The sequence below is a fragment of the Sus scrofa genome, chromosome 8, assembly GCF_054392235.1.
Source record: "Sus scrofa isolate SSC_HxYL_T2T_F1_AM1 chromosome 8, Sscrofa_HxYL_maternal_Yorkshire_Landrace_v2.0, whole genome shotgun sequence".
NCBI lineage: Eukaryota > Metazoa > Chordata > Mammalia > Artiodactyla > Suidae > Sus > Sus scrofa.
Genome location: NC_139390.1, coordinates 40,341,442 through 40,364,489, shown reverse-complemented (window position 1 = coordinate 40,364,489; position 23,048 = coordinate 40,341,442). Strand labels below are relative to the sequence as shown.

Here is a 23,048-nt window from a genome sequence, read left to right as displayed (position 1 = left end):
GTATATGCATAAGAGGATGTTGAGAGATGTCCACACTAATGGTCTCCTGCCCTAGTAGGTGGAGAAACAGACCCATCATGAGCCTGACTCTGAACTTCAGGCCACATCCACTGAACCCCTGGTTCTGGGACAGGAAGAGGAGAGGAACTGGAGCAAGAAGGGCTCTTCCTCCTTTCTTCCTGAATACCTGACCAGGAGGCTGGCTCCGACCTGACCCCAGGGTGGCCCCGCCTGTCACAGCTTCCTCCACGTCTAAGCTCACAGGTTCACTTCATCTCATCGGAGCTTGAATTTCCTCATGTGCGAATTTAGAACAATAACAAAATACTAGAACAGTGATGGTACTTTATAAACCATAAAACAGATGAAGGTTTAAAATTATTTATTTTGGGAGCTCCCGTCGTGGTGCAGTGGTTAACGAATCCGACTAGGAACCATGAGGTTGCGGGTTTGACCCCTGGCCTTGCTCAGTGGGTTAAGGATCCGGCATTGCTACGAGCTGTAGTGTAGGTTGCAGATGCGGCTTGGATCCCGCGTTGCTATGGCTCTGGTGTAGGCCAGCAGCTATAGCTCCAATTAGACCCCTAGCCTGGGAACCTATATATGCAGCGGGAGCAGCCCTAGAAATGGCAAAAAGACCAAAAATAAAATAAAATAAAATTCTTTATCTTCTCCTTCGTTCCACAAGAAACCGTGGTGGCTACACCTGAAAATACAAAATTGAACAGTGGTCACACACTAACAGGGCCTATTTCTGGCCAACGCGTAGTTTTTAATTTTTTTTTTTTTTTTTTGTATTTACTATCAACATCTAGAAATCAGGGTATTTCAGGAGTTCCCATTGTGGCTCAGAGGGTTAAGAACCCGAAACAATGTCCATTAGGATACGGGTTCCATCCCCGGCCTCTCTCAGTGGGTTGATAATCTGGCATTGCCACAAACTGCAGCATAGGTCACAGATGCAGCTTGGATCTGGGGTAGCTGTGGCTGGCAGCTGCAGCTCCAATTTGACTCCTAGCCTAGGAAGTTCCTTATGCCCCAGGTGCAGCCCTAAAGAGAAAATAAATAAATAAATAAATCAGAAGATTTCATATAAAATCAAAATTTCAAATTTGGTTAAAATATAAGAAAATCTGGCCACACTGGTCCTACATTCATTCATTAATTCACCCACTCAGCAGATGTGGATTGGGTGACAGTTCTGTGCGAGGCACTGTTCTGGGTGCTGGGGATAGAGTAGAGGTGAAAGAGAGTAAACAGATAAAAAGATACTTACAGAAAATGATAAATGCTATGAATAAGAGGGTTAGAGGATAGAGATTCACAGGGGGGACGGCAATGATGCTATTTGAAATGAATGGCCAGGAAAGACCTCTTTCCCTTTGCCACAGTCTACACCGTGCCCTATTACCCCACTCACGTCAGTCATTTACAGCTATCTGCCTGGCATTTAAAGGCATCTCAGGAGTTCCCATCTCGTGGCTCAGTGGAAACGAATCTGACTAGCATCCATGAGGATGCAGGTTCTAACCCTGGCCTCGCTCAGTGGGTTAAGGACCCAGCGTTGCTATAAGCTGTGGTGTAGGTCGCAGTGTGGCTCAGATCTGGCGTTGCTGTGGCTGTGGTGTAGGCATGCACCGCCATCTCCAATTCAACCCCTAGCCTGGGAACCTCCATATGCTGCAGGTGAGGCCCTAAAAAGACAAAAAAAAATTAAAGGCATCTCAGGTTGTAAACTTTGCAATACAATGATGGGAAATATAATCAAGACTTTACATAGGAACAGGGTCCTCCTCACAAACTAAAATGATGGAATAAAGTGGAGAAGAAATAGAGGGAAAAAAGGCACAGGGGAATGTAAATAAGATTAGGGGAGTTCCTGTTGTGGAGCAGCGGAAATTAATCCAACTAGGAACCATGAAGTTGCAGGTTCAATCCCTGACCTCTCTCAGTGGGTTAATGATCTGGCATTGCTGTGGCTGTGGTGTAGGCCGGCAGCTAGAGCTCAGATTCAGCCCCTAGCCTGGGAACTTCCATATGCGACAAATGTGGTCCTAAAATAATAATAATAATGATAATATGACAAGACCAGAGGAAGTAAAAATCAAATATAGATGTCACAAGAGCCTTCCTCATTGATACAGTTGGGCATAAGATTTAACCCTGAGCTTCCTGGCAACCAGAGCAAAAGGGAGATATAGCCAATGACATTATTCTCATTTTCAGAAAGGACTAAAGAAAGCCATTCCTTCATAGGTATAAAGCTTTCCTTGCCTAAACTTGGAGTACACATTGACCATATCAGGCTTTATAAGGGAACTCTGATGCAGTGATCAACATCCACATCAACACATGAGAGAAGTATGGTGTTTCCCACTGATTCAGTCATGTTACTCAAAACCCCTTTATTGAGAACTAACATAAGCACAGGCAATGCAAAATTGCCTGTTTTTTGTTTTGTTTTGTTTTACGGCCACATCTGCAGCATATGGAGGTTCCCAGGCTAGGTGTTGAATCAGAGCTGCAGTTACTGGCCTGAGCCACAGCCACAGCACCACCAGATCCGAGCCATACATGAGACCTACACCACAGCTCATGGCAATGCTGGATCCTTAACCCACTGAGTGAGGCCAGGGATCAAACCCACGTACTCATGGATACTGGTCAGGTTCTCATCCCACTGAGCCACAATGGGAACCCCACCTTTTTTTTTAAGTTTTAATTGAAGTATAGTTGATTTATAATGTGATCATTTCTGCTGTACAATGTGGTGATTCAGTTATACATGTACACACATCCATTCTCTTTCAGAGTCTTTTCCCACATAGGTGATCACAGAATATCAGGTAGAGTTCCCTGTGCTATACAGCCCGTCCCCATTGGCCAGTCATTCCACCTACTACAGTGTGCATATCTTTTCTTTTCTTTTTTCTAGTGTCCATAGACAAGGGGTGAGGGTATGCCTCTTCTAATCTGAACTCGGTGAAAGCTGTTTTATGATAGTCAAGATCATGCCACACTCCTGCTGATCTCAATTCATAGAGGGTGAGATTGGACAGAATACCTCTTAATCACACTCTCTGCCTTGTACAAATCTATCTTTCCTTGACTCCTGAGACAGAGGGAAAGTGAAGATTAGCATTTAGAGTTCTTTGTGACACTTCTGTTACAAAAAGGCAATTCTTTTTTTTTAAATTGTTATTTCCCCAATATAATTTGTTTTCTACTGTACAGCAAGGTGACCCAGTTACACATACATGTACACATTCTATTTTCACACATTATCATGCTCCATCATAAGTGACTAGACATAGTTCCTAGTGCTACACAGCAGGATCTCATGGCTAATCCATTCCAAATAGTTTGCATCTATTAACCCCAAGCTGCCAATCCATCCCACTCCCTCTCCCTCCAGGGCAACCACAAGTTTATTTTCTCCAAGTCCATGATTTTCTTTTCTGTGGAAAGTTTCGTTTGTGCTATATATTAGATTCCAGATATAAGTGATACTGTACAGTATTTGTCTTTTTCTTTCTGATTTACTTCATTCAGTATGAGAGTCTAGTTCCATCCATGTTGCTGCAAATGGCATTATGTCGTTCCTTTTTATGGCTGAGTAGTATTCCATTGTGTATATATACCACATCTTCCTAATCCAATCATCTGTTGATGGACATTTGAGTTGTTTCCATGTCTTGGCTATTGTGAATAGTGCTACAATGAACATGTGGGTGCATGTGTCTTTTTTTAAGGAAAGTTTTGTCCAGATATATGCCCAAGAGTGGGATTGCTGGGTCATATGGTAGTTCTATGTATAGTTTTCTAAGGTAGCTCCATACTATTCTCCTATGTGGCTCACAACAAAAAGGCAATTCTTGTGGCCCTTTTACTTTAAGTGAGTAAATATCTTTCCTTTTCTGGACTAGCCCAGTGGGGAAACACCAGTGGTTACACACATTGACTCCTTAATGCTGAGAACAGACTATCTGAAGGAAGGAAATCTATTCCTTCACCCCTTGCCCAAAAAGACTCTGCCATGCTCTTAGGCTGGTGACCAAATGCTGGGAAATCTAGCCTGTCTTCTAGAATGTTCCTAGGGAGTGGTCTCCTGGCTCCAGTGCCCAAAGCTTTCTACGAGTGCCCTTGCTGAAGGAGCCCACAGGATTCTAACTTTGTGTGAGCTCCATGGTGTAACCAAGTACAGAGCATATCTATGTTTTTTGTGTGTCTTTTTAGGGCTGCACCTGCAGCATATAGAAGTTTCCAGGCTAGAGGTTGAATGGGAGCTGCAGCTGCCTGCCAACACCACAGCCATAGCAATGCTAGATCCAAGTCACGTCTGCAACCTACACTACAGCTCACAGGAATGCAGGATCTTTAACCTACTGAGCAAAGCCAGGAATCAAACCTGGATCCTCATGGGTACTAGTTGGGTTCATTACCACTGAGCCACAATGAGAACTCCTCTATGTTTTTAAATGTATCTCCTGCCCCATGAGAAAACAGGGAGAAATATAGTTAAACAAAATGTTCTGCCCTAATTTTTTGGCGGGGGTGCTGCCTGGCTGGGTCCTTGTCACCTAGATTATCTCTCGGCTCACTGGTGATTTTGTGGGCTCACTCTCCTGTACTTGGCAAGAACTGAGGCATTGTCTGAGGGCCAGGGCCAAACCTTACTTCTTCCTCGCTCTTTTGAAAACTGAGAAGAGCATTTGGACTGTGCTGGTTGTAATCCTCCCCCAGACCTCTTCCACTCCATTACCACACCTCTCTGTTCCTCTGACTAAATATCCCCTTTGCACCAACCTCACAGAACTGGTTCTCTGGGTTTGCAACAATGACCTTACAGAAACACCTTGAGCTCAGTCTGGCATGAGCCTCACAGTCTCCGCTTGGCCATCTGGCAGTGAGGCCCTTCTGGTGCCCAAGTAACTGACCCCAACTGAGATGTTATCTGAGTCACTTGACATGGGATCCCGCTCCATCCTGGAATGGGACAGCCCAAGACTTCCCAAGGATTTGCTACCAGAGTCGCAGCTAGTGCTGTGTTTTCTGAGAGACTTCATTGTGGAAATTGCTTTCCACGGACTGTAAACAAATATATACATTTATATCTACACATGCCTAAATGCCTCAGTGTAGACTGCATTGTCTTAAGTCACTTTTCATTCATTTCTCCTCTCACTAAAGTCAGGTTCAAAACAGTGCATTCAACACACCCATTAGGCTTTGAAGAGCAAGGGTTATCATTATTAAGACTTTTAAAGTAAACACTTTGTAGATAATAAAAATTTGTTATCAACTGGCACTGAGTGGCTAGGAAACTCCTGGAAAGGTGCTTTGTATTCAGTAGGTGCTCAATTCATGGAGTAATAGTCAGTCACTAAGTTCTTCTCCTGTGCCAGATACCCTCAAACTCTGTGACTTGGCTTACCTTGTTTAGTTCTCATGATTCTGAAAAGTATAATGGTCATTTCCCATTTCTAAGGTGGAAAAACTGAATTTTAAAGAGGTTAGGTCACTTGCCCAAAGTCACCAAGCAGCAGGACTGGGTTTGAAAGTGGGTCTTTAACTTTTGCCATTTTTATTATGATATGTCTTGGTGTGGGCCTGTTTGAGTTCAACTTGTTTGGGGCCCTCTGTGCTTCCTGTATCTTGACATCTGTTTTCTTTAGATTTGGAACACTTTTAGACATCATTTCTTCAAATATATTTTGAATCCCCTTTTCTTTTTCTTCTCCTACTGGAATTCCTATTATGGGTGGATTGGCCCACTTTGTATTATCCCATAGATCTCTTATATTGATTTTGTGTTTATATCTAGTCATTTATGATGGAGCATGATGGAGGATAGTGTGAGAAAAAGAATGTATATATGTGTGTGTGACTGCATCACTTTGCCGTACAGTGGAAAATTGACAGAATGCTATAAACCAGATATAACGGAAAAAAATAAAAATCATTTAAAAAGAAAGAAATTATGTCTGTTACATGGCCAAGCTCTTAATAGGAAGGGTAAGAGGAAGGTGGTGAGAGGTCAAGAGGTCTTGGGCAGCCCATCCTTCACAACCCCTCAAGCTCCCTGAGCAACTCTTTTCGTCCTCACTGTAGCACTTGCCTGCTTGATGGACAAAGAACTGCTATGTCAAAATCTGTATCAGTCATATTCTGTGTTGCTTCTGATTGACTGCTGATTGAATCAGCAAGATCAAGGTTTCCCAACTTCGCCAACACTGGCATATAGGGCTGGATGATTCTTGGTCGTGGGTGCTGTCTTGTAGGATATTTATCGGTACCCATGGTGTCTGCCCACCAAGTACCAGTAACATCTCCCAAGTTTTGACAATCAATAGTGTCTTTGCCAAAAGCCCTGGCCCCATACAGAACCACTGCACTGGCTGCAATGGGAGGTGAAAGGAGAGCAAAGATACACAGAGGTGATGGTGAAGTTGCCCAGAGGGCGGGAGCTTCCGTGGGTGTGGCTGGGAGACCTCCAGGAATACTTCAGGCGAAGCAACCCCTCTTATGGTCACTGTACATTCTGATCTCAAACTAAATGGAAAAGGCCAAGACTCTGACCACCCAAAGGAAGTCTAGGGTCCCATAGGCTTGCAGGGGGTGGAGCAAAGGGTTCCTCCAAAAGGCCCTGATTAACCTTCCCACTGTCCCCCTGAGAGGAAATCTGTGTCTCTATAGGAAATGGTTGTTTCTTCCATAGCTATCTCTGTGGCATTCATTTGACCCCAGACATAATTGGCTAAAGAGTAATCATACCAGATGTGATTTGGGCTGTACAGGGTATGAGAAGTGTCCAAGATGGCACTGGTCTCTCATGGCTTTTCCCAAGGTGGCCAGTGGACCTGGGCCCTGTCTCAGGCCTCACACTGGACCTCAAATTTAAACATTTGCTATCATTGGAGTTCCTGCTGTGGCAGAATGGGATCAGCAGTGTCTCTGCAACGCCAAGATGTAGATTCGATCCCTAACCCGACACGGTGGGCGTTGATATAGCTGTGCATAGGTGGCAACTGTGGCTCAGATCTGATCTGTGGCCCTGGGAACTCCATGTGCTGCGGGGTGGCCAAAAAAAAAAAAAAATTGCTCTCATGACAATGTTTCTTACATGCTGTATTTTTGCATATGGTCAAAAGCACTGCTTTGTTCAATACATATATCATTTAAAATATATCACACTTTGCATATGTCTATTTTTAGAATCCCTTTTGTTTTTAATATCTCAAAAAAAAACTCAAAAAGTGGGCATGGCCCAGACCTCTCTTGACTTCCAGCATGGCCTGCTTTCATCCTTATAAGGCAGAGCAAGGCATGTAGGGAAAATGATCTCTAGGAGCTAGAAGGCCCTGGTCCCCCAAATTGTCCCCCACCTGCTCAGATCAGTGCTGAAAATTCCATGGAAACGACATATGCAATGTCTTCATTCCCGTATAATTCTTAAAATTAAAAATATCCCTGGGAGAATATATAATGACCTCTCAAAACTCCATCATGAGAAAAAAGGCAATCCAACTTAAGAAGTGACCAAAAGATTTGGACAGTCACTTTTCCAAAAGAAAACATACAGACAACAAATAAACACATGGAAAAGCTGTTCAACGTCATTAGTCATTAAGGAAAAGCAAATTAAAGCCAGCAGGAGAGACATCATTACATACGTATTAGAATGGCTAAACCTAAAAAGAAGGACCACACCAAATGTTGGAAATGGAATTGATGGTAGAAAAAAAAAAAAAAAAGATGGTACAACCGCTTTGGACAACAGTGTGGCAGCTTCATAAAAAGTTGAACATATACCTGCCATAGGACCCAGCCACTGCCCTCTTCAGTATTTACCAAGAAATGAAAGCTTATATCCATACAAAGACTTGAACACGTACATTCATAACAGCTTTATGTGTCATCACCACAACTAGAAACAACCCAAATGGTCACCAACAGGTGGATGAATAGACAACCCATGGTACCTCCATACAAGGGAATACTGCTCAGTAAAAAGGAACAAACTCTCAGTACATACAATATGAATGAGTCTCAAAAGTATGACGCTGAGTGAACAAAGCCAAATGAAAAAGAACATGATGTCTGATTCCATTAATGTAGGAGTCTAGAAAATGCAAGAGCAGGAGTTCCCATCATGGCGCAGCGGAAACGAGTAGGACTAGGAACCATGAGGTTGCGGGTTTGATCCCTGGCCTTGCTCAGTGGCTTAAGGATCCGGCATTGCCAAGAGCTGAGGTGTAGGTCACAGACACGGCCGGGATCTGGCATTGCTGTGGCTGTGGCATTGGCCGGCAGCTATAGCTCTGATTAGACCCCTAGCCTGGGAACCTCCATATGCGGTGGGTACGGCCCTAAAAGGACAAAAGACAAAAAAAAAAAAAGAAGAAGAAAATGCAAGATCAGTGGTTATAGAAAGCAGAGTGGTGGCTGCCTGGGCATACGGGGGTGGAGGGAGGAGTAAGCAGAGGGATTGCCAAGGGACAGAAGGAAATTTTGGTGATGGATGTGTTAATTATCTCGATCATGGTGTGGAGAAGAGTGTCACCTGCCATATCAGTAAGCAAAGGATGTCGTGGCCCTGGAGCCAGCAGCCACTGCAGCAGCCCTCAACCCTGCACCCGGAGGGAACTCAGGATGGAGAAGAGCAGGATACTGGCCCCAGGCAGCTAAGGTGCATATCAAAGGAATGATTTCAATGAATCCAGACCCCAGCATCTTCCCAAAGAAAAGCGCTCAATTCCTTAACTTGAGGGGTCAGGTTTTCTTTCTTTCTTTCTTTTTTTTAATAACGATTTTTATTTTTTTCCATTACAGCTGGTTTGCAGTGTTCTGTCAATTTTCCACTGTACAGCATGGTGACCCAGTTACACATACATGTATACATACTTTTTTCTCACATTATCATGCTCTGAGTAAGTATCTAGACAGAGTTCTCAGTGCTACACAGCAGGAGCTCATTGCTACTCCATTCCAAAGGCAATAGTCTGCATATATTAACCCCAAGCACCACATTAACAGTAATCTTTTGATGTTCCAACTACCTGGTTTTTGTTGCAAAACTCCTATATATTCCAGCTTCTCCCTTACCTCTTCAGAGCTATTGGAGAGGCCATCTTCCTACCTTAAATCCTCTGTTTTGTCTACTGTATAAAACAATTCTCAGTTTTTAGGTTGTGCCTTTTTTTTCTGTTGACAGTGGTAATGATTTCGCGGGCATATCTGGAAGCCAAAATCAATCAGATGGCAGACTTTATTTATTTTTTTTCTTTTTGTCTTTTTAAGGTCGTACCCAGGGCATATGGAGGTTCCTAGGCTAGGGGTCAAATCGGAGCTATAGCTGCTGGCCTATACCACAGCCATAGCCATTCAGGATCTGAGTTGCATCTGCAACCTACACCACAGCTCATGGCAACACCAGATCCTTAATCCACTGAGCAAGGCCAGGGATCGAACCTGCGTCCTCATGGATACTAGTCAAGTTCTTTAACTCCTGAGCCACGACGAGACCTCCCAGATGGTACACTTTAAATATGTGCAGTAGGATGGCACTGGGAGAGGTTTGGAGGCCTAGTCATTGACTAAATCCACTCAGGCTGTCTCTCCATTTCCCCCACAGAGGCCGTAGCTATCGCTCTTGAGTGCTGCCTGGATCGTGTTACTGGAGTCAAGTGTGAGAAACTCATAAAAGATGCAGCAGCTTCTGGGTGCATGAAAGCCCCTGCTGTGACACCTTCTCGTGCTCCCCGAAGGGCATCTTTTATCCGGGTAAGTCCTCTTGGGGCCAGAAGAGATTAGATCACAATACACTGGATAGACTTGCAGGGCTAAAAATCCCTCTTTCTTAGAAAAGAGGGTCTCTCCCCACCAGAGCAGAGAAAGTGGCTGTGTGGCTTGGATCCCCTCCAGCAAGTTCAGGCCAAAAACACTGTGCAATGTCCCAGTGTTCATTGAGGAAATCAGATGCACACACACACACACACACACACACACACACACAGAGCAGCAGCCGCAGAGCCGAGCCGCCTCCGGGGCTGGGGTCTGCAGGTGCAAGCTCCAATTAAAGCAGCCAGCCTTCCAATACCTTTTCATCCTCGAACAAGGGCTGGGCCTCAGCCCCCGCCAGGGATTGAGGAAAGTCCCGGAAGAAATGCCGACCAGACTAGAGGAAACAAAGCCTGTCCAAATAAAAGCAGCTCATGTGAGTCCAACCTGAAACCCTCCCTTCATTGGAAATACTCCTGTGAGAATTAACCAATGCACATTTTGTGGAAAAGCAGTCACTGGCCACAAGGAAACAAACCGCCTCTGAGTCCCTCCATTTCCTCTGTTGTGCGGGGAGCTTTCTTTTGCAAACCAGCGAAGCGCAGTGTTTCTATAATGCCACCACCTCCTCAGTTGTTCCCCCGCTGAGAGCAGTTCCTCCTGAGCTGACTTGTTTTTCAGGGTTAGGGATGCAGGCTGCTCCCTCTGTAACTGGTGGCTCTTTGTCATCAATGTCACATCAAGGCTTAAAACAAATCATTCATGCCCCTTATTGTTAGCAAATAAGCGTGTGTTTAATGTGCTTCCTAATGGTCTATCCTCAGCAGAAACACACTCAGACCACAGACACCCTTTTCATATTTCTTTTTTTTTTTTTTTTTTTTAATTTTATGGCCACTCACTGGGCTGGGCCAGGAATCAAACCTGAGCCTCCACAGCAACCCAGGGTGCACCACTCGGGTGCTTAACCCACTGCACCACAGTGGGAGCTCCTCATGTTTCTTGTACTGACTTTTTCAAGAGATGGCTAAAAAGGTGGGTGCAGAAGCTTATGCAAAGCTCTGTGCTTACTTTGTAATCAAGTCGGCTTGTTCTACAGCCAAAGAGGCATCCCAGAGGAGACACCTCTGCAGAAGAGCCATTTCCCGGTGGGTTGGTGGACTCTCTGGGCTGTTTTGCCACGGCTGCTGCCCTCTATCAGGGGCTCCTTCCTCCGTTTCCCAATAGCCTGGCTTGTTTTCTAATTCCTAAACCTCCAATGGAGTACCAAAAACTAGATACATTAACAAAAGAATGTTAGAAACTATATTCCCATCACCACTGTCATACTGTGGCTCTGTGTTTCCTTCTAGATCTTGTCACTGGGCAAACATTTTTTTTTTTGGTCTATTTAATCTATGTATGTGTACACATTCATATATTATTATTGTCATTATTATTATTCCTTTGACTAGACTTCTCTGCAAGATATGAAATAACTGGTAAGTTAGCATAGTCCTTTTGACATTTTAAAATCCAAAACCAGGAGTTCTGCTGGGGCCCAGCAGGTTCGCACACCAACTGGTATCCTTGAGGATGTGGGTTCTATCCCTAGCCTTGCTCAGTGGGTTAAGGATCCAGCGTTGCTGTGAGCTGCAGTATAGTCGTAGATGTGGCTTGGATCTGGTTTTGCTGTGGCGTTGGCCAGCAGCTGTAGCTCCAATTCAGCCACTAGCCTGGAAACTTACATGTGCTACAGGTGCGGCCCTAAAAAGACAAATTAATTAATTAAGTAAAATTCCAAACCCATCCATTCTCATTACTGAATAATGAATACTCCCAAGAGAAATAGAGTTAGGTTCCAGTGTGCCTCTAGTTACAGCAGTTTTATCAACTGATGAAGCATAACCTTGTTTTATGTGTTTCTGTATAGAGACCCTTTATTTAATATGTATTGTTTATTTATTAACATTGAACTCAGAGTCAGCAGCACAGTCACCTGTGTCTGGATGAATTTTGTCTAACATCCATTTTCTCTCTAAAGCATGTCACAGGCTTCTTTCACAGAGAACCACTAGGCAGCACCACATTTGAGAGCTATTTTAAACAGTAAAGTCACCACCAACAAGCACAAAATGTAAAGAATGCACAAATAGGAGTTCCCATCGTGGCTCAGCGGAAACAAATCTAACTAGCATCCATGAGGACACAGGTTCATTCCCTGGCCTCGCTCAGTGGGTTAACCATCTGGCATTGCTGTGAGCTGTGGTGTAGGTCAGCAGCTACAGCTCTGATTCAACCCCTAGCCTGGGAACCTTCATATACCTCGGGTGCAGCCCTAAAAATACAAAGAAAAGAAAAAAATGCACAAAAATAATGCCAAAAAAAGAATATGGCACTAAATACACCGTGAAAGGGATACTTGTTCAGAGTATGAGAGCTGAAGCAAGAAGGTATTTGCCTTGTGTGACCTCAGCTGGGAACATGTGTATCAGGCAGCCCCAATATTTCCCTGCTCTGCAAATGACTGTGAAAGTGCCATGAGTATAGATTTGGGGTGACAAATTTTACTGAGTAAGAAAATTTACAAATATGGGATCCATGAGTAATAAGGATTGACTGTTGTGTTAAGACAGTATATTGTGAAGACAGGAGTTGTGTGGCTTTTTTTTTTTTTTTTTTTTTTTTTTTTTTGTCTTTTAAGGCCGCACCGTGGCATATGGACGTTCCCAGGCTAGGGGTCAAACTGGAGCTATAGCTGCTGGCCTACAGCACAGCCACAGCAACGAGAGACCTGACTTGAGTCTGCAAGCTGCACCACAGCTCAGAGCAATGCCGGATCCTGAACCCACTGATCGAGGCCAGGGATCGAACCTGCATCCTTGTGGATGCCAGTCAGATTCATGTCCACTAAGCCACGATGGGAACTCCTGGGTGGCCATTCGTATTTCCCTTTGAAAATCATTTGTTGCTTTTCGCTAAAATGCTACCATGATGGCTGCCTCCCATCATGACAAATCATTTGCTTCTGAAGTAGTGGTTTCAGGAAAAGTTGGTGGGAACCCTCTATCTTGCCTTTAAGATCATCTTCAAAAGTGTAGGTCTGTTTGAGTGGAGTCTGCTTGGTTGGAGGTCAGAAGGTCTGGATCTGAGTGATGCTCCAGGCTTCTGTCTCCAGCAGCAGCCTGACCTTGAAGGCACACATTTCCTCATCTGTGAAAGGGGAGGTCCAGAATTCTTCCATTCGAAGACACTCATTCTCTCCCATTTTAACATATTTGAAACTGTGTGGTCTTTTTGTTTTACAGTTGATAGTGTGTTGTGTTTTCACTGGCAGCGTGCTGCTTTCTCTCTGGGTGGTATATAAAATAAAGGTGCATATTCCACACTTTGGCATCTTGGAAATAATGAAATACAGGAATAATGGTACCTACCTCGTGGAATCTTGAGACTGGGCAAGGCTACAGTTTCATGGTTGTTGTGAAAAGATAAATAGTGTGTGAAAGGACCAGTACGGTGCAAAGCACTTGCAAATTAAGGAATTATTATCATAACTGGGAGTATTTTCTTGCCCCTGAAACGATCAGTCTTTTACTTTTGCAGTTTCCTGGGAGAGTTCATGAAAGTTGCACCACGGTTCCCTATGACTCTATATTTTTCATGCAATGGTTAGTAAAACAGATTAGTTTAGAGGGTCAGGAAGTGTTTTCATCATTGGAAATAGAGTCCCAAAAGAGTTAGGACTACGGCTTTGGAAAAAGCAAAACACAAGTTCCTTGGGGGCCAAAGTGGTCCTTCTTCTGTTCCTATGACAATGAACTGTGAGGCCGCATGTGACCTGATGATGACTGGGATTCTCTGACTCGAACTGTGAGATTCTTTGCTAGGGAAATTGGATTTCTTCTCATAAAACTGCTTTTGCATATGTTCTGTTGTCTCTGTAGTAAAAAGAATGTGAAACAGTTGAGGAAATAATTTCATCCTAAATTGTTAATACAACCCAAGGTACTTCCACATAGGTCATCCAGAGTATTATTTTAATTGCTCTATTGGAGGCAGGGGGAAGGTTACCTATCGCCTGGGTATAAGAAAAAGTTTAGAACACCTTCATGTGGGAGTTCCCATTGTGGCTCAGTGGTAATGAACCTGACTAGTATCCACAAGGATGCAGGTTCTATCCCTGGCCTCGCTCAGTGAGTTAAGGATCCAGCATTGCAGTGAGCTGTGGTGTAGGTAGCAGACGGAGCTCGGATATGGTGTTGCTGTGGTGTAAGCCAGAGGATACAGCTCCGATTCAGTCCCTAGCCTGGGACCTTCCATGTGCCACACCTTAAAAAAAAAAAAAGCAAAAAGGAAGAAAGAACACCTTCACATCAAACAGATGTTTTAAACTACAGAGCTTGGCCATGTTTCCTTATACATGTTTGTTTGTTCCTTGATATAAAGAAACAATATAAATCCAAGACATTTCTCTGGATTGTCTAAATAGGGACATATGGTAGGATCGGCTAATTGCGTGTATAGGGCTGAATGCCTGCTGAGGGTTTGCTCCCTGTGAGCAAAATATGGAGGTTGCTGTGTCTTCTGTCCTATTGCCAATTACTACCAAAGTGAATATAAATGGAAGAGAGTAGAAAACCAGGATTCACTGAGCCATTTTTATTTATTTTTATTTTTATTTTTTTTGTCTTTTGTCTTTTTAGGGCCACACCGGCGGCATATGGAGGTTCCCAGGCTAGGGGTCAAATTGGAGCTGTTGCTGCCGACCTACACCACAGCTCACGGCAACGCCGGTTCCTTAGCCCACTGAGTGAGGCCAGGGATCAAACCTGCAACCTCATGGTTCCTAGTCGGATTCATTTCCGCTGCGCCATGACGGGAATTCCACATTGAGCCATTTTTAAAGGCTGTTTTGTTAGGAGTTTGTGTATAACTGTTCAACACACTTGAATGTGAGCATCAGCCTTTCCATGTTTCCATTATCAAAATCTGGCACTCGAAGGGGAAATGATTTGTGGAGGTCAAAAGAGTAAAGAACAGAATCAGGAGTTCCCATTCTGGTTCAACAGATTACAAACTCAACTAGTATCTGTGAGGATGCAGGTTCGATCCCTGGCCTTGCTCAGTGGGTTAAGGATCCAGTGTTGGTGTGAGCTGGGGTGCAGGTCGAAGATGCAACTTGGATCCCATGTTGCTATGGCTGCAGTGTAGCCCAGCAGCTGCAGCTCCCACTCAACCCCTAGCCTGGGAACATCCATATGCTGCAGGTATGGCCCTAAAAAGCAGAAAAAAAAATTCATCTTAACACCCAAGTCCTGTCTCAAAGCCCTGCTTATTCTATTCTAAAGGGCAAAACAGCCGACCAGTGTCCCCAAGATGTGGTTACCTTTGCTCTGCCATCCACTTTCCTACCACCTTCTTTGAGGGGAATTGCAGACCTGGCTATTTCATTCACGTCTTCTTACCACAGTGATGCATAGAAGCAGGTGCTTGCTAATTGTTTTGAGACAATTTTGTTTTCCCTCAAGCCTGGCAAGGATACATCCCTTTTGTCCCCCATTCTTGCCCTTAAAACAAAAGGGCAAGATTTCCATTCTGAATAGCAGGTATTATCCTCCAAGCTTAATACTTTTGGAGAACTGGCTCAAAGATTAGCATCCCCTTTTCTTAAATGCAGTGCAAGAACACAGATTTTAATTGACCTTCCCAGGGTCACACAGGAATTAGCAGTGGAGCCAGAAGTGGGGCCCAGTGTTCTAATTCCCTTTCATTGGCCACATCAGCCCACACTGCTGTTTTATGTACACACCGTAAATATTTACAGCCTTAAATATCTTCCCCCTCGCAGTTAGGACTAGATGTGCTTTTATATACGTGCATGTGCTTGCAAAACAGATGTGAGAAATGTAAACTTGAATTCAATAGACACAACACTCCCAATGGTAAAAATACGAGGCTGGAACACAGGAGACCCAAGATTCAAAACGATGACTGCGTCTTTTTCCATCTCTCGATTGTTCTTTGTTCAGAACAGAGTACACCTCTGGCTAGGAGCCCTAAAATCTGCACCCACCTAGACATGCAGCAGTGAAAAAGGATAAGGCAAGGGTTCACTGTGTTACAATCTTCCCAAGCTCATGATGCCCTAAAACATTCTATGTTGGAATACGTACAAAATTCCCATTATAAGATGGCCGGGGGTGTTCCCATCATGGCGCAGTGGTTAACGAATCCAACTGGGAACCATGAAGTTGCGGGTTCAATCCCTGGCCTTGCTCAGTGGGTTAAGGATCTGGCGTTGCTGTGAGCTGTGGTGTTGGTTGCAGACGCGGCTCAGATCCCTCGTTGCTGTGGCTCTGGCGTAGGCTGGTGGCTACGGCTCCAATTAGACCCCTAGCCTGGGAATCTCCATATGCCATGGGAGCAGCCCCAGAAAAAGGCAAAACGACAAAAAAAAAAAAAAAAGATGGCTGGGTTTTAGAATATTGATCAAATTGTGTCCCTACTTCCCAATAGACTTTTTTTACATTAAATCATATATCACTTACACTAAGATATTGGTTCTAATTCTTTATAACAGTATTGAAATACAGTTGACCCTTCAAAATGTAGGGGTTGGGGCACTGATCCTAACTGAAGTTGAAGATCCACATATAACTTATAGTCAGCCTCAGTATCCACAGTTCCTCCTTATATTCAATGCACCTTCACAGAGTCAACCAATGTCTGGTTGGGTAGCACTGTATTTACTATTGACGAAAATGGCATGAAAGTGGAGCCACACTGTTCAAACTCGTGTTCTTCCAGGGTCAGTTGCAATTGCAGTGTGTTAACATGGAATGGACTCATTCTGTTCTAATCACATGTATTTTCAAATATAAGACACTTGAGAAAGGAGAACATCTATCTAAATGGAAGTTATATTTTGTAACTTCGATTCTTGTCAGCTGTGTCATGAGTTATGTGACATAACCTCAAGTCAATGGAAAGAAAGAGACATTTCACTGGCTCCAAAACTAAGAGGTCCAGAGCAGGGGATCTGGCTCCAATGATGTCAGCATTCGCTTCTCTCTCCATATCTGGCCTCCCCACATCTCTTCTGCCTCTGAGAGTACTGGTAGCATCCTATCCACCCCCACACCCTGTGGCAGGAAAGATGGATGGCAGACCTCATCTCATTACTTGTCTTCCAAAAAGTGGAGGGTACCACCCTTCTCCCTCTCATTCTAAAATGCTGGAGAAGGATTCTGATTGACTTGATGAACCAGCCACCCCTCGGATCAATGCCTCTGACCAGAGGGAAGTGGACTATGGTTAGCCGAGGCTGGGGCACATGCCCACCCTTCCTGCGGGGGTGGGGTGAGTTGCTTGGACAATAAGACACCATGATCAGGAGTTCCCGTCATGGCACAGTGGTTAACGAATCCGACTAGGAACCATGAGGTTGCGGGTTCAATCCCTGGCCTTGCTCAGTGGGTTAAGGATCCGGTATTGCCGTGCTGTGTGTGCAGGTCACAGACACGGCTCAGATCTGGTGTTGCTGTGGCTGTGGTGTAGGCCAGCAGCTATAGCTCCAATTCGACTCTTAGCCTGGGAACCTCCATATGCCGTGGATGTAGCCCTAAAAAGACAAAAGACAAAACAAACAAACAAACAAACAAACAAAAAAAACCCCGAAAAACACTGCCTCAGAAAAAAGCCACAAACCAGCCCTCTGAGTCCTGTTTATAAAACCAAATCCAACCTAATTCTGCTCGACTGGCAAAAACTGATAAGCTCATTGCGGCTTCTCTGGTCATGGCCCAAAGAATGAGGATTTGTATTTCTGGGTATTACTATGTGTCTTTCTTAGTTTACCATGGCTGGAGGAAATAAAAAGCACTACAAAAATGAGATGAGGGCATTCCTGTCATGGCTCAGTGGTAACGAACCTGATTAGTATCCATGAGGATGCAGGTTCGAGCCCTGGCCTCGCTCAGTGGGTTAAGGATCCAGTGTTACCGTGAGCTGTGGTGTAAGTCACAGATGTGGCTTGGATCCGGCGTTGGTGTGGCCATGGTGTAGGCTGGCAGCTACAGCTCCAATTCAACCCCTAGCCTGAGAACTTCCAGATGCTTCGAGTGCAGCCCTAAAAAAAAAAAAGAGAGAGAGAGAGAGAGATGAGAAACCCTGGGAAATGGAAATAGTAAAAGGAATATGTAAAAGAGAAGAAAGAGAATGGAAAGACTAAGACAATCTTTGGTCCCCAGAGGGTAGGGGGACCAAAGAGAATAGCAGAGAACTAGGTTTGGAGGGAGGTGGCAGGGAAGTCTCAGGAGGCAAGGGAAGCTGACATAACCAGATCCCTGCTATGCGCGCGCACATTCACATTCATCCTCTTGTTGCTTTTAATGTCATCATCACAACACCCTTTCAAGCGATGTGGGGCCCTCCTGCATTGCACAGAGAAGGAAACAGAGGATCACAGCATCCAAGGAACTTGATGGACTCATGCAACTAAGAAGTGATGACATTGGGGGCATTTCCATCATGGCTCAGTGGTTAACGAGCCTGACTAGCATCCATGAGGACATGGGTTCCATCCCTGGCCTCTCTCAGTGGGTTGAGGATCCGACGTTGCCGTGAACTGTGGTGTAGATCACAGATGTGGCTTGGATCCTGCATTGCTGTGGCTGTGGTGTGGGCCAGCCACTACAGCTCCCATTCAACCCCTAGCCTGGGAACCTCCATATGCCTCTGGTGTGGCCCTAAAAAGATAAAGGAAAAAAAAAAGTGATGGCATTGGGGCTGAACCTGGACCTCTCTGACTCCCAAGTTCCTATTCTTCCTGCCCCACCCTCACCATCACTCATACTTTCTGATCACTGCTTAAGATGGGTTATCTAGAAGCAGAGCCCGAGACAAGGATTCTTGTGCAAAGGATTTCTTAAGGAAGAAGAAGAAGGGGAGTGAGGGAAGTCAGATGAGTGAGGGCAGGAGAATTGTAAGCAAGGATTTGGCTGCAATTACTCTAGCTTTACCTTGATGTGACAGAGCACACAGATTGCCCTGCAATTGGTCCCATCCTGAGGCAAGGGAGTCAGACTTCAGCTCCCCTGCTACTCAGTCATTGTCTGTGGGCTGTCTCTCCTGGCCAGGATGGAGAGAAATGGGGGTGTGACATCTCAGGGGAGTGACTATTTAGCAGAAGGCAGCTCTCTGGGAAAAGGAGGCATCTGTAAGCCACTAGCAGCCAGCTCTTAGCAACTAGAGGATCAATGCACCAGCCCAGTAAAGGCGATCTGTGCAAGACACGAGCAAGCATCCACTCTGCACTCTGCTACCCACCTCTTACTGTTTGAGAGACGGGGGCCCTGAAGAAGAGGAACCACTGTGTCAGTGGTCACTGAAGACCTGCTCTGAGTCCTGATATCAGTCCCAAAGATCTGGCCACTGCAGCAGCCAAACTGCCAGTAGCAGACCTCACCAGGGCACCTCATCTGTGATAATGTAACCCCAGATCTGCCCCCCAAACTACCCTGCTTCCCTCAGTGGTCCACCCGCCTCCCTTCCCAGGTCAAGACTCAATGGATTTGGAGTTCCTATTACGGCTCAGCGGGTTACGAAACCAACTAGTATCCATGAGGATGTGGGTTCCATCCCTGGCCTTGCTTAGTGGGTTAAGGATCTGTCGTTGCCAAGAGCTGTGGTGCAGGTCCCATTTGTGGCTCAGATCCTGCATGGCTGTGCCTGTGGCATAGGCCAGCAGCTGTAGTTCCAATTCAGCAATTCAGTCCCTAGCCTGGGAACTTCCACATGCCACAGGTGCAGTACTAAAAACACCCCCCCCCCAAAAAAAAGAACTAGGATCTTTGAAGATACCCAATGGCCAGTCTCAATTATTTTTCCACTTTCCTATTTAGCATCAACTCTTTCTCCACTCTTCCTTCCTTGCTTTTCTCCAGCAGATTTTATTTTAAAATGTCAAATACAGGATAACTGTAGCATCTCACATAGCCAAGGCATCTCAAGGATTTTAAAAAATATATATACCAATGCCCAGGCTTTCTCTACCTCCAAGGAGTTCTGAATCAATTCACCTAAGATTTAAGTCCCAGAGCGATTTCATTGCAGCCAGGATTGCAAATCACTGTCCCAGGCCTACCTCGGTCACTTGGGGCCCATATAGAAAATCACTGGGGCATCGAAAATATACCCACACTCTGGTCCCTTCTCCCAGAAGTTCTGATTTGATTGGTTTGAAGTGGGGGGTCCAACATCAGGGGTTTTTAAAGCTCACCAGATGCATCAGGGCGGGGTTTGAATTGTGGCATGAGGAAGCATGCCAGAACGGGGAGGTTTGGCACCGTGTTGGCATCAGAGGTCTAATGAAAAGAAAAGAGGTCTTTGTGGACAGTAGCAGCAGAGGTGAAAGAAAAGCCTTCACTTTCATTTTGGCAGCTAACAGCCCGTTTTGATAACATTTCCTATCAAGTCTAAAGTAAAACTAGATTTTCACAGATCTTTGTGTTTCTTCAGGTCTTCCTGTTGGAAAGCTTTCTGCTAATGTTTTTCTTCTTTTTCTTTTTTGGCCACCCTGCAGCACATGGAGTTCCCAGGCCAGGGATCAGATCTGAGCTGCAGTTGTGACCTAAGCTGCAGCTGTGGCAATGCCATATTCTTAACCCACGGTGCCAGGCCCAGGATCAAACCTGAATCCCAGCACTCCCCAGACACCAGCGGTAACTCCTCTGTTGGTGTTTTTTGTTGTTTGTTTGTTTGTTTGTTAGGGCCACACCCTTGGCATATGGAGGTTCCCAGTCTAGGGGTCAAACTGGAGCTACAGCTGCCGGCCTACACCACAGTCACAGCAACATGGAATCCAAGCCGTGTCTGCTACCTACACCACAGCTCACGGCAACACTGGATCCTTAACCCATTCAGCAAGGCCAGGGATTGAACCTGCATCCTCATGGCTACTAGTCAGATTCGTTTCCACTGAGCCACAGCAGGAATTTCTATTAGTGTTTTCTCTTGGAGGTCTGAAAGGAGGAGCTTCCCAAAAATGCAGGAGGAGAAGGGAATTATTATACCTGAGATTAAACCCAGAGTTAATTTACCCAATTAAGACAGTTCAGACTCCTGTATTATCTCATCTGACTCCTGAGCCTTCATCCCCACTGGGTATACAGATCCTATAAAAAAACAGCCATTGGGTACAGAAATTCTTCTGAAGTGGCTGCATCCCTCGTATTCAGGGCTCTCTGCCCACACTCTTTCCCCATCTCACACACACACACACACACACACACACACACACACACACACACACCCTCCACTTTGACCCAATCCCTAGGGTACGCTCTATGCATCTAGTTCAAACGGCCCTCCTGAAAAGTTCTCATTTAGTTTCCCTCATTGGCTCACCTGGACGGGCTTGCTCGAACTGCCCTCTGCAGCCAGGTGGGCCCTGACCCGCCCCTGTGGGCTCATGCCCTGTCCTGATTCACATTTCACACTTCTAAAAGCTGACACAGTTGATTCTCTGTATTCCCAGTAGCTCTAATCTTTAACGTCACTGCAGGAGTTCCCATTGTGGCTCAGAGGGTTAAAGACCCGATGTTGTCTCTGTGAGGATGTATGTTCAAGACCTGACCTTGCTCAGTGGATTATGGATCCAGCATTGCCTCAGGTTGCGGCATACGTTACAGATGCGGTACAGATCTGGTGTTGCCATGGCTGTGGTGTAGGCCTCAGTCTCAGCTCTGATTCAATCCCTGGCCCAGGAATTTCCATATATTGCAGGTGCAGTCTCAAAAGGAAAAAAAATGAAGTCACTTCGAACACTGAATTAGCAAATACTGAACCCTGCTCCTAGGAGAAATAGATTTAGCTTCCTGCAAGCTTCTGAACACATTCTCAGCAATCAATCAATATATCAATTTGTTTTATGTGTATTTCTGTTTACAGACACCTTTTTTTTTTTTGTCTTTTTAGGGCTGCACCCGAGGCATATGGAGGTTCCCAGGCTAGGGGTCTAACTGGAGCTGTTGGATCCAAGCCACATCTTCGACCTACACCACAGCTCACGGCAACACCAGATCCTTCACCCACTGAGTGAGGCCAGGGGTCGAACCCGCAATCTCATGGTTCCTAGTCAGATTCGTTTCTGCTGCACCATGACAGGAACTCCTACAGATACCTTATTCTGTGTGTATTATTGATTCATTAACATGGAACTCATAACCAACGGCACCATAACTCAAGCCTGAACAAAGCTTATCTAACACACCTATGTCCTCTGCAAGGCACATCACAGCCCGTTGTACTTAAGAGTGTGCTTCGGCACTCTGCTTGGGACCATATTGAGTAGTTTGCAATCACCAGTGAAAAGCACAAAAATGCCAAAAAACAAAAAAAAGTGTCATGAAATAGAACATGAAAAGAACACTTGTTTACAGTATGAGAGCAGATGAAAGAAGCAGCGGTGTCTGAGTGTGTCCATGGATGAATGGCTGTGTTGGGATTATAAAAAACAAGAAGAATCCACAAATAATGAGGATCAATTGTGTGAGCATCCTGTCCTGAGTGACAAGATGTTTTGATACCTTGCTATTAATTTAAAAGCCTGTGTTTTAAGCAAGAGCGCTTGCAAAATGATCGAGCTCAGGTAAAGAGAAAACCCACACAGTGTTATTATCCTTCTTTTTCTAACCAAGGAATTATTTTTTATGGGAAAAGATTCATATTTCCAAAGATTATTGAAGGTGTGTTCCCCCTCAACCAATGAAACATAGTAGGAAAAATATCAGTATTGGTACATTGTGCAGATTTTGGCTTTTCACTGGAACAGTGTTTTGTAATAATGAGAAAAATAGCTTTGTAGGCTTTCTTGTGAATACACAGAGAGGATTCTTTTTTTTTAATCTTTTTTCAAAATGGTATCATTCATTTAAAAAACCAGACCAGAGAGTTCCCGTTGTGGCACAGCAGAAACGAATTGGATTAATATCCATAAGGAGGCAGATTCGAGCATCCTGGCTCAGTGTGTGTAGTATCTGGCGTTGCCGTGACCTGTGGTATAGGTTGCAGCTCAGATCTTGCATTGCTGTGGCTGTGGTGCAAGCCAGCCACTACAGCTCTGATTAGACCCCTAGCCTAGGAATTTCCGTATGCCATTCATGCCTCTAAAAAGCAAAACAAACAAACAAACTAGACCAAAGTGTGTGTGTGTAATGGAAAACAAAACAAGAGTCCAGCCAGCCAGAGGTGTTGGCCTGAGTGTTGACCAGCTGAGATCTGCTGGGAGG

At 44.8% G+C, this 23,048-nt stretch overlaps 1 protein-coding gene across 4 annotated transcripts in view; it reads left to right on the top strand.

Annotated features, from left to right (window-relative positions):
• Positions 1–23,048, top strand: part of LOC146400437 (uncharacterized) — a 70,844-nt gene that overhangs the window by 8,660 nt on the left and 39,136 nt on the right. For all 4 annotated transcript variants that reach the window (XM_084972074.1, XM_084972070.1, XM_084972071.1 and 1 more), the window contains exon 2: positions 9,635–9,783. In XM_084972074.1, coding sequence (XP_084828200.1) covers positions 9,635–9,783 — 149 coding nt within the window. The remainder of the gene's footprint in view (positions 1–9,634; positions 9,784–23,048) is intronic.